General features: G+C 38.9%; 1 protein-coding gene across 26 annotated transcripts in view; it reads right to left on the reverse strand.

The window, feature by feature from the left end:
• Positions 1-557: 557 nt before the first annotated feature.
• Positions 558-12,616, reverse strand: part of MYCBP2 (MYC binding protein 2) — a 418,792-nt gene continuing 406,733 nt past the window's right edge. For all 26 annotated transcript variants that reach the window (XM_043534235.1, XM_043534264.1, XM_043534248.1 and 23 more), the window contains 7 exons: positions 10,491-10,594; positions 9,690-9,878; positions 8,858-8,965; positions 4,768-4,977; positions 2,938-3,045; positions 2,567-2,732; positions 558-1,358 (listed from right to left, as the gene is read on the reverse strand). In XM_043534235.1, the coding sequence (XP_043390170.1) occupies positions 1,243-1,358; positions 2,567-2,732; positions 2,938-3,045; positions 4,768-4,977; positions 8,858-8,965; positions 9,690-9,878; positions 10,491-10,594 (1,001 nt within the window). In that variant the 3' untranslated portion in view covers positions 558-1,242. The remainder of the gene's footprint in view (positions 1,359-2,566; positions 2,733-2,937; positions 3,046-4,767; positions 4,978-8,857; positions 8,966-9,689; positions 9,879-10,490; positions 10,595-12,616) is intronic.

Genomic DNA, 12,616 nt, shown 5'->3' on the forward strand with positions numbered 1-12,616 from the left:
ACTATGAGAATCATTAATTTTCTAATTTTCTAACATTTTAAAAATAAGTTGCTGTGGACACTGCTGAATTGTGAGTCACTTCCACAGGCACTAAGGAAGAACAGGTGCAGTTGGTGCGGCATTCCCTTATCTGCCCACAGGTAGGGAACTGAGAGGATGCATGTACAGCCCCAATGGACAGCACTGACCAAACTTATTTGGACTCATGGCTTGAGTCCATACATACTAGAAAAGGGTATCTGCAGAGCTTTAAAATTAAAAGAAAATACACACCAATTAAAAATTAGTCTTCCAGGATATTACCATGAAGCCTTCAGGAACTGCTTATCGACCTGTTCATCAATTCAAATATAATAATTCATGTGAAGTCTAATAAGATTACCCACTTTTCTTAAAGGATGTTCAAGCAAACTTTTTCTATCTAATAAATAGTGCCATAAGTACCAACAGTTTACTAGCTGGTTTTGAATTTTCTTCTTTAAAAAACAAATACATTTTATTTGTGAAATGAAATGATTTGGTTTTGAGCCATTCTAAAATAAAGTCTTACACATTCATTAGACTTTCACTGTATAAAAATGTACAGTGGTTTTATTGACATGTACATTCCATTATGTTTACAGCTGCAAGATATGAGGCACACTCAGTATTGCACTTCATTAAAATTTCAGGCTCAAACATAACCCAGAAGTTTAAATGAAACTGCTGTTGTAATTCAGTAATTCTTATACAGGACAAACATTGATATTCTTTATATACAGCGTGATACTTGTTACATTTATGCCTTCCTAACACAATTTTTTTAACAGTCTAGGAAATAAACGAGAATATTCCTCTTTCCCTCCCCCAACCCATGATGCAGTTACAATTGTACAGGATTACAAAAAGTCAGTATACAATAATCCGTTTTTTCTTTCTTCATCTGAAAACCAGCATCATTCATAGTCCACAGACACAGAGATCCTTTAATAGCAATTATTTATTTGTAAATGTCCAATGCTTCATAGCCAATGACTGTAATGGCCACATGCAAACATCTCACAATTTTGATGTCTTGGTTCAAAAAATGTCAATTTCTCACAGCATGGTACATGGTATTTGGCATCCTTCTTGCACTGTAAATTGTTCCTTTTACCTGGGTTATGAAATGGTCCCATCCTCATCCTGACTGGACTTTATATTCTGTTTAGGACACTTGTGGGATGAGGACAACTGTTTTGCTCTGGTAAAAAAAATTCTAGTCTAAAAAGTGTGAGCATTTCTGCAAACCCCACATCCCAGAGCAAATTCCTCACCAGTGGGTGGATGGACAACATGAAGTGGACACTCTGTTCCTTCAAGTTGTTTGCCTTTGGGACCTGCAATCAGTGTAAAGGGAAAAAGTCATTTTCAAAACTTCCAAATCTTATGTAAATAAAACTGTACAAGTATTGAAAAACACAGTATTAAATAGAGAAAAAAGTTTGTTTGAATTTACAGGACACCGATAAAAAAGATTTGGGAAAAATGCAGTGGGTATAGGAAAAAGCAGTAACGGGCCACTTTCACATGACCAGCTTCTATCAGGCATTTAAAAATTAGAACTTTTACAGGATGAAAAGTGAGTAATTGTGAGCAGTTTGACTAAGCCTAACAAAAAGGGCCAGAACTGTTGGCTTCTACAAGATTTACAACTTCACGTAAAGGATTAAACACAAATTTGAAGAAAAACCCCAGACTATTAGACTACTATCTAGTCATATTAAACCAAATTAATTACGGAAAATTTACAGTCAAAATTTTATTGAAAGAAAATTAAAATTTCTTTAAATGGATCTTCAATACAGTGAAAAAAGTTTCAGCCCAATATGAAACAAGAACCTTTACATCTGAATAACATATACTTGTTAAACGAAATTTCACCTGAAGAACAATTCAGGAGTTAGGCCAACAATTACTTCTCTGGCGTATAAGTGAAACATTAAACAATGTAGTAAAAGTATATATTGCCTTTTCTCCTCAAATTATCTAAGTAATCTTCTAACACTACATTAAAACAATATGTGAAAGCTATAAGGAGCACATGAAACATAATATTAAAATTCACAATTCTGGTGAGACCATCAGATCAGTGGCACAAGATGATGCCAGGAACTAAGGGATTAGCACAGTTCAAAGTGCTTTCCTTTACAGTTGCAGGATAAGTATTCAGGTCTGGCTACACCATTTCATGTTTGGAAGTTTGTTTATTTTAATCTCTTTGGTCCACGTGGTAGCATGCAACTCCAGTAGTGTGTGGAGGCAATTTGCTGAAGAAAGGAAGTTTCAAAGTATCTAATGATGTATTGATTTTACTGTGATAATAGCATTGCCCATTTTGGAAACCAATATTTCCAGAAAGAAACGAATCACAGAACAAAATAATCCATCCTTTGAAGATTATCTAAAATGCTGAACTTAAGACATCACATGATTAATTTTGCTATATTTCTAAAAATTAGCAAGCTCAATTGTAATAGAATAACTGTCTGACTAAATAATTTTCTGGTCATTTAGATTTCTAAAACTGTTCTGTAAAAAACATTACCTGCAGGACAATGTGGAAGTTCTTCTTTAGTGATGCTTGTCATTCTTTGGAAATCATCGTGGCAAGCATTGCAAAAATGCGTTGTCCCAAAGCAGAAAAACACAGCTACTGAGCAGCAGTACCGACATTTGTACTCTAAGAAATCTGTACCATGTTTGGGACACATCTGCATAGAAACAAAACAAAAAAGTGCTGTTAACATTAGAAACCAAACTGTAACATTTAAGCAACATATTTACACATTTGAAACATCTGTCAAAAATTGAACAAATATGTCTATTTTACTACAAATAAATCTAATTGCTGTATAGCTCAGATAACTGTATTTAAAAATCTTTAAAAGAAAACAAGTTCAAAACTAGTCTGCTTACCTGTGCCCTTGAAACATCAGAGCATGCACCACAAATAAGCTCTCTTGGATCATAATCATCTCCTTGTCCAGCCTCAGCATCACAACGAGCTTCACCACCAAAGTATGCCTAAATGGGGGACACAAATGACTGAAGATTAAAACTGAAGAGATTGGGGACAAACAGTTTATATTCCTGTTACCAAATTCATATGCATGGAGAAGATGATAAAGGCTGTTAGTACAATCTCTTTATGATGTTCTATACGTTTAAACCTTTAAAAAAATAATCTTTTCCCCCCATGACCGTCAAAATGGCCCAAAATTATCCAGCAATCCAACATATGCCATATACATGTCTTTAATATGTGCAAAAGACTGCAGGGTTTGGATCATGGGATGATTTTTTTGGCCATCTATGAGTGCATATCAAGAAGGTGGGGGCAGGGTTGGTGCTGCTGAGGTGATGCTGGAGCTGAAGGGAAGCTTCTCCCTCCCTTCTACTTTTTCACCTGCCAGCACAGTACTCAGATTCAGGGGAGGGGAAAATCCTGCCCCAACGGGTTGTGAAACTGGCTTGAAGTGCCACTCCCTCTGCCTTGAGCCAAGTCCTAAATGGGCAAGGTAGCAGAGAAACTGCTCTCCAATTGGGTGGAGAGCAGCAGGGTGGGCAAAGGCAGCAGAAGTGAGGAGTAGGGAATGAACTGCTCCTTCCTTCCCATGCTCTGGGTCCTGGGGGCCAAGGCATTTTGCTGCTCTGAGTTTTTGGTTTTATGGCACAAGGCACACTGGGCAGCCATAAAACACACACTAAGTAGGGCTGCCTACTCTGTGGAATTTCCTCATATACTTAAGCGTTTTCAGACACTGCTATGGATTCGTGGGTGGAAACCCCATCTTATTAGCTGCCCTTTCCCCATTTCCCAACCTCCAGGGGAAAGACAGCTAATCAGAGCTACTGGATATACTGAATTATAGGGCTCTTAACACAGCAGCTGCTTCCTGCTATCTCTGCACTGCCTGAAATGCACCCTCTTCCTGCCTAGGGGGATGATATTTCCCCCCAGATTCCCCGCCCCCCCAAAGAATCTGGACAGAGATAAGGAAAGGAGTCTCCAGGCCACTATCCAGGAAGGAAAACCCTTTTGGAACCCCAACCCTGCAGACCGAGAGAGGAGACTTCTAAAGGGTGTGCTCAGGTGTTAAACGTTAGGCATTTGAGTGAGTGAGGGAGGGTTCAGGAATTAAATAAAATCACAGGTGTCGGTAGCCTGAGGTTAACTAAATGACAGATCGGGGGTGAATACTAAAATACTGAAGTGGAGTCAATACAGAATAATACAGAGGGGATGCATGTGTGGGAGAGAGTACAGAATGAAATATGAGCGTGTACAGCATGTTGGAAAGAAAGCATGATGTGTAACGAGAGCAGAAGGTGTGATGGAGGGAGGGGGAGAGGCAGAAGAAGAAAATACCTTTATTGGGAGGGGAGCCAAAAGCTAAATTGGTTGAGAGTCACAATAGGGGAGTGAGCATTGATTAACTGTGGGAGATGGGAACAGAACGGAACAGGGTGGATGGCCAGAGGAGTTTTCTAACAAAATAGGATGTCCACATTTTTTTGAGATGGCACCATCCTCTGTTCATCTAAGGTGTCTGATTTTTGAACCACTCTCTCTCTCTACTGTCGGTTTCACAGGGCCAGTGATGTGTCTTTTTCTATGTTCTTTTTAGTGCTTTTTGGATTTTACAGTGCAGTGCAGCTTTTCCAGTTTTCATACACTATACACAAAGAAGTGACTTTTTGGCAACATTACATCAATTTCATCTGAGAAAGTGCTAGCGGTCATACCTTTTTGCATTTGTAGCAAACATAATAAGCATATCTGTTCATTGCATAGCTAGCTGGGTCATTATAAAATCTAACGCCAGGTGTTGTGATGGCCTCACTCTTGTGCAATCCTTCATACTCCAACCTCATTAGAGCTTTCCTCCTCACGTCGTCATAGAGTTCTTTGATTGGATCAAGCAAGTCCTTTAATACTGTATGATTAATTTTGTTCTAAAATAAAGAACAATTGATAAGAAACTTGGAATACTGTAATACTTTCATTATAACAACAGAAGTATTTATTTATATCGTGGTAGTGCCAAAAGGCTCCATTGTGCTGGATGCTGATAATCATAGAAAAGAATACGGAATATATATTTCAAGGAGGGATGCCTACACTAGATGCTTATTCTTTTCAGCTAATGCACTCATGGCAAACAGGAATACCCTTTTACCTCAAATTTTTGAAACTCAGATCCATAAGCTTGAGGGCTGGTCTAGCTTACGTTGGGCTGTAGCAGCCACAGGGGACTAAAAAACACAGCAGAAGATCAGTGCAGCATAGGAGTACCCCAGTCATACACCATTTCTCTATCTATGCTCCCTTTTCCCTTCTTCATCAGCAACAAGGAGGGTGTGTGACATAAGAGCCCCTATATTGGATCCATGCCACTGGAAGATCACCCTGTCACAAGCTCCTATCATGACTGCAAATACAGAAGTCCAGCACGGTGGAGTTGCTAAAGGCCGATCAATTCAACGTACTTATATTCTAATATGCTCTCTTTTCTGGCAGTGATGGTAATCTCTCTCTTTTAGTAGAGAATGTAAAGGGAGCTTTTGGCAGCTTCATAAAGATGACTGAGCCCTATGCACATGTGCTATTCATTACCATCCTTCTGTGGTATTGAAAGACAGGTTAAAAAGGCATCTTGCTAATGGTGGAGCTACCCCAGTCCTGCTGTTTGAGATAATTTAGGCTAAACTGAGGGAAGCATGGAGTGTAGAGACTTAAAGTCTCCACTTATTTTGCAGTGCTACATTGAATCCAACTCTTGAATTATTACAAATTTTAAGTATATAAAAAGTATATTCTACAAACATCTAAGTATATAGAAATAATTAAAAAGGACTACAGTTCTACATTATTTTCACTTTTTATGAGAAACCATGTTTGCAGGCATATTGTGCAAGGAAATTTTAAAAAAGGACCCTCCCATACCCACAATTTACAGTTCTTTCCTTTCAGCTATGTTGGAAAGGCTGGGTTATTCATCTTGTAGTAACTTGAGTTCCTTGAGATGTGTAGTGCAGGGGATCTCCAGTTGTGCATGTGCTCCCGGCAGAGCAGAGATTTTTCCTGAGCAATGTTTGTCTGGTCTACACATGTGCCCCTGCTCTCCTCGTTCTCATACTCTGCACTGAGTGGATAAAGGGACTGCTGGACCACCACCATTTTAATTTCTTCTCTGCTGCCAATTCCCAGTAGGGGGAAATCAGACAGAGGGTAAGGAGCGTGAATAGTGCACTACACAGAGGGACAACGCCCCTAAAAGGACTCAAGTTACTAGAAAGTGAGTAATGCATCCTTCTTCTTCGAATCATTGTCCCTATGTGTAATGCACTTCAGATGATTCAGAAGCGATACCTCTATTGAGGAGGTGGGTGTCTGGAGTCCTGTGACACAACGATTGCAGAAATGCCCTGCCCAAAGAAGCATCAGAAGCAGCTGCTTACACCCATGCAGTGTCTAGCCATAGTGGGTACAGAGCTACAAGTTGCTGCTTTGCAGATGTCAGAAGCGGGACATCTGTAAGGAAAGCTGCCAATGTTGTCTGAGCTCTCAATATGTGTGATCTCACACTTCCTTCAAGAGGAACAATGTTCAGTTCATAGCAGAGTAGGATGCACCCAGAGATTCATTTGGACAGCCTCAGGGGGAGGGGAAAGAAGAGGGGAAGAGAATGGCCTCTTTTCATTTGTTCTGCAAATGATATAAAGAGTCTTGGAAACTTTTTAAATGATTTTGTCCTCTAGATAAAAAGTAAGAGCCCTACATATGTCCAGTGAGTGCCACATTTCTTCCATGCTAGAGTGAGGATTAGGGATACTTTGGTTGATAAAGTCAGACACCAACTTCAGGGCAAGTTTTGGATGTAGTCTCATGTATACCTTTTTCTTGTGGAAAACTGTGTAAGAATGATCAGCCTTGAGTGTCCCTAGCTCTCTAACCCTTTTGGCCAACATGATAGCAGTCAAGAACGCTACTTTCACAGAGACATAGAAGAGAGCAGCCTGCCGTACGCTCAAACAGTGAGTTTGTTAGCATTGATAAAACCAGGTTCAAGTCTCAGGCTCATACAGGTTTTGCCACTGGAGGGAACACTCTAATCAGACCCTTTAGGAAACAGGATGTGACTGGGTAAGACAATACAGAGTAGGTATCTGGCAGATGAAATGTGCTGGTGATTGGCAGGTGTATCCTGAGAGAAGTAAGAGACAGTTGTGTGGATTTTAAGGTAAAGAGCTACGTCCAGCACATCCGGAATCTTTGCTCATAAAGGGGAAATTCCTTTCTCTTTGCAACAAAACATAAACCTGTTCCACTTAGTCTCACACCATTTCCCAGTAGAATCCTTTCTACAACTGTTCAGGATGGCCTGGACTTCAGTTGAGCAGAACTATTCTAATTCTGACATCCACCTAAACAGCAAGCCCTATCGTGAAATATGGCTGGGTTGGAGTGTTAAGTCCTTCCCTCAGCCAGCGTTAAGAGGTGTCACATCAGAGTAACAGATATAGACAATTGTAATAGAATGGGGTACCAGACCTGGCAGGTGCTATAGGAATGGTTTGCGCCATGTCTGGTCTGATTTTCCTCAATACCAATGGTAATAAGGGAACTGGGGGGAAGGTAAAACTCAGGACTCCCGGCCACTGTATGAGAGGTGCACACCCCACACAGCTTTGTATGGAGGTCATCATCCTCTGGAACTGGTGCAGTTCCGACTCATGTTGAGTGGAGAAATGTCTGCTTAGTGAGTCCACCAGGGTGTTTTGGATTCCTGGCAAATGGACTGCAGTCAGAGTAATCTGCATGGAAATGCACCAGTTCCAGAGGGTGATGGCCTCCACGTAAAGCTGTGAGGAGCGTGCTCCTTCCTGCTTGCTGATGGAACAGACTGCTATCATGTTGTCTGATAACACCTGGATTGACTGGAATTGCTCACAGGACAGCCTGCTTGCTCTCAGTTCATACACTCTGATGACAGCATAGATTCCTGAGGAAACTGTGCCCTAGAAGGGTTTGTGGCACTTGATGCAGCTTTTAAAGGCTGGGAATCCTTGGTATACTCTCCCCCAACCGCTGGAGAACTAGGATTGGGAGGGGGAAAGAGGGGAGAGTTGAGAAATCTCTGCCCATCCCAGATGGAGGATTCCAAGAATTAAGGAACCAAACCCCTAAAAAGATAATATATTTCAACTTTTTACAGAGAAGCTGAAGAAGTTAGAACAAACACTGAAGCTCTGTCCTAGACCACAAACAGTAAGAGTGAATTAAACTGGTGGTGGTCCAATATGCCCTATTTATTCCTTTGATGCGGAGTATAAGGAGATGTGGGGCACATACCTGAGGGACACTGCTAGGGAAAAATCTCTGCTCCTGGGTGCATGTGCAACCTGAAGGGCAGTACAGAGAGGGACAAGCACTCAAAGAAGAACTGAGGGCTTGTCTACACAGGTGCTTAGTGCACGGCTAACTAGGATGTGAGCAAACAGCTCACTAGCCTGCTGTGCACTAAAACTGGCCATGTGGGCCCTGCTGCCGTGTACTGAAAATTCCATAGTGTGCTTTGGCATACAGCTGTTTGAAATGGAAGTATGTCAAAGCACACTATAGAACTTCAGGTGTACAGCAGTAGGATTTACACCGTCACTTAGCGTGTGGCAAGCTAGTGCATTGTAGATTTACAGCCTGCTGCATACTAAGTCCCTGCATAGACAAGCTCTGGGAATGAAAATAAGCAATATCTAATGTCCATCATAAGTAACACTAAAGTAAGCACTTGTAGATACTCTGTGCTACATATAGTAAACACATCATCCTTACCTTGCAAATAGGACAAGACATAAACCCAAAAGTTATCCTGGGCCCAAGCCACCTGTTTTCTAGTACTCGACGACAGCACTGCAAGTGGAATACATGACTGCAGTCCAACTTTAAGAAAAAAGAAAGATGTATGAGTAACTACTGTACTGTAAATTCAAAAGTTTCAATAGCTACTGTAATGAGACACCATTATATTTGAGTTTTTGATTTTAACTAACAGAGGTGTCAAATTGCAAATTCATTTATTAATTTAAAATCTTAACATCAGAAAAGCCTTTCCACCCATGAAAAGAAAGATTATTAATGGCCTTTAAAATCAGTTACAAAACAAACTTTTGCATAACATTAACCACTGGACATATGAAATCATCAAAAGTGACCAAGTTAGCATACTAATTACAGTAAAATCTTCAGACATACAATGTACACTATCTACAAGATCTACGCATATGCCCTTTTTTTGAATACGCTACAAGTTACATGTATAAGAAATGGGAACAATTTTAATATGATCTGTCCCTTGCATACAAAGAGTGGTACATAAGGAAGAAAAGGGTGGTGATTTAAAACTCTTAAAAATACTTCTATGTGAGGTGGATTTTCAGTTACAAACACAATGCTCAAAATAGAGGAAATGTACACATCAAATGATCCTATTTGCATTCTCAAACAGTAGAGAGAGCAGTAGTGCTAGACACACAATGTGATCCTCTGCTCACTGACAGTACGTACTCTGAAACTTTTAAAAATTCATCCCTTCAAAAGAAATTGTAAACTCTTAAAAATTTAACAAAGTTGTATAGAATTGATTTATTAAATAGCAAAGGCAAACCTGGATAGCTGGTGCTGCTGAAAGTGCTTCAGTAAAACAAATCATGCACATGTCATCAGCATCTTGTTTAAGAGTTGTGGCGTTCTTATCACAACCATGCAGGCATGGCAAACAGTGCTCTTCATTCTTAACACCTCCACATGGATGACCACAAGGATGAGTCTTGCTACAAGCTATCTTAGCATACTCCTATTAAAAAGGAATTCTTAAATTAACATTTTTTCTAATCAAAGAACCATTTTGTACACTGTAATATATTTATTCTGTTGCTTCTTGAAGTAGTCTTACTACTTGCAATGAAAACTCAGGTTAGGGAACAGTGACAGTAATTGTCTAAGGAATACATCTTGAGTTCTAGGACTTTGAAGCGAAACAGATGTTTTAATTTGCTTTTGCTATGTGACACCTAAATAGCAGAACCCTAATGAAACTTTATTTTAAGAAAAAATATTTTTGATCACACGCATTACAGAACCTGAAACCGTTTTTCTCTGTTCTTCCGGTGTACATATTTTGTGCATTTGTTAGCAGTTTTTATATGGTTAGATTCACGGCTTACCCTGTGTAATCAGTCACTTTCCCGTTCACAGTAACAGATGTGAGAAGAAACATTTAAAAAAATAAGAAAAATGGGAACAGAAGATCACACAAATTGGCAGGGAGAGTAAGTATTATTCACAATTCAAAATTATTTAGATGACAGGACCTAAAATTTAGCTTTTATCTTGTATGGCTGGTTGTAGACTCAACTATATATTAATATTTCATCTTCATGAGATAAAGTGAGGTTTGTATACATACCTGGCAATCTGCATCAGAACAGACACTGCCTACTGCTGATAACTCTGTTCCACTCCTACAACCACAGAAACGACATGCTTCAGAGCTGCTGGTGGTTGGTTTACCTACACCCACAAAACAAACAAAAAAAAATCAGAATTTACCAAAATGAAGTGTTTATCAACCAACACACTAATAATAGCCTTAACTATCTCATGAAACAAGCAGGAAAAAAGTAAATACTAAGGAAATTAAATGAATCTAGACTAAATTGCTTCATGCATGGGCTAGCAGAACTCTATGCTCATGGGATTTTCACCAGTAACCACAGAATCACATCTCTAAAGACCACTAAACACAACACAAGGATATGAAAAATACTGCAAATTTTTGGCAGAAAAAGCTTACAGACATACATTAATATTGTTATTTATGTGATAATAGCTAAAAAAAAAAAAGTGTACCAGCCACCTTATATACATGTAAAAAAGATGGTTTCTTGTCTTGAAGACTTTACAATTTAAGACAAATTACAGCCAAAGTGGAGAGAGGAAAGCTTTGTTTTTTTTAAAAATTACCTCATGTGAACACTTTATTTACTTGATCTCATGCCTAGCTAGAACTGCCTTGATTACAAAAATTATTAATCCTAGTTTAATTCACCCTTATTTGGAATTTCAACTCATTTATTTTCTTTCTTACATTACTAGATGTTTTGTATTCTTATGAAATGCATATCAAGATATTTCCCCTTCACAAGGGGAGTTTGTCAAGTATTTGTCACGTCAATTACATGAGAAAGAAAGCAGGAAATCTTCCAAGTCCTGCTTAATTTATAAATATTTGCATTCCCAAAGCTTAAACTAGGGTATTGGGAACTACATTTTACAAGCAATATCAGTTTCATCTCTAAAGATCACCAAACATAATGAAAGGAGCAGCATTCCTTAAGGAGGGAAGGGGGAAATGGAAAAACATGATATATATTTTTTTCTTTGTTTTACTAAATCTAATGAAAGATAAAGTACTTCTAATTCTTGGGAGCCCCCGCTCCAACCTCATGCCATCAAAGTTAAAATTGAGCTGTTCAGCGTATCACTCAAGGGTAAGATAATAGACCAGGGGTCGGCAACCTTTCAGAAGTCTTCACTGATTCATTCTAATTTAAGTTTTTGCATGCCAGTAATACATTTTAACATTTTTAGAAGGTCTCTTTCTATAAGTCTTTAATATATAACTAAACTATTGTTGAATGTAAAGTAAATAAGGTTTTTAAAATGTTTAAAAAGCTTCATTTAAGATTAAATTAAAACGTAGAGGCCCCCGGACCGGTGGCCAGGACCCAGGCAGTGTGAGTGAAACTGAAAAATCAGCTTGCGTGCCACCTTTGGCACACGTGCCATAGGTTGCCTACCCCTGTAATAGAGCATCTTTCCTATTAATTTGTGACCATAAGAGGAGTATTTGGAAGCAGGCAGGCACACAGTTGGCTTCTCTTATTATTATAGTGTTGCACAGAGGCCAACATATCTGAACATTCTGATCACTGTGAAAAGGGTTGTAATTAAGGGCTATGGGATGGCTGTATTTTTACCACCCAAATGCTCTGTAGATGTAACACAATACTTGGAATGTAATGACTATCCAAATGCCAAGCTGGACACTGTCCATAGCTAAACATTGTTGTGGTCTTTTCTTTCTAGTAGTAGTCATCACAATACTATGTCTAAGGATACTTTAGAAGTGTTTATATTTTAGGGCAATGGAAAAAGTTTGTTTTTGGAGAAATTGGCATTTACATCGTTCAAGGGAATTGAAACTATTATTTACATAATTTTTTCTAATTACCCCGTTCAATTTTGTTCTTGATAGATTAGGTTCTTTTCTATATGGTGTGCCCACCTTCCTCAAAAGAAAATAAAAGCATTTTATAAATCATTCAAATGTAAGTACAGGTGACAATTATTTATGGGCTACTGCTCTCAATTTGTAGTACTCCCTTTGATGGAAGTGGGAGTTGCATGAGTGGATAAAGAGTGGTAGTATCAACTCAAGAATGCCACATTTAAAAACTTCTAGCATTTCAAAGAGCTAAATATCCAGTTATTATTATTATTGTTTACTTTACTGTAGCACCTAGGAGCCCT

The sequence above is a fragment of the Chelonia mydas genome, chromosome 1 (genome assembly GCF_015237465.2).
Source record: "Chelonia mydas isolate rCheMyd1 chromosome 1, rCheMyd1.pri.v2, whole genome shotgun sequence".
Lineage (NCBI taxonomy): Eukaryota > Metazoa > Chordata > Testudines > Cheloniidae > Chelonia > Chelonia mydas.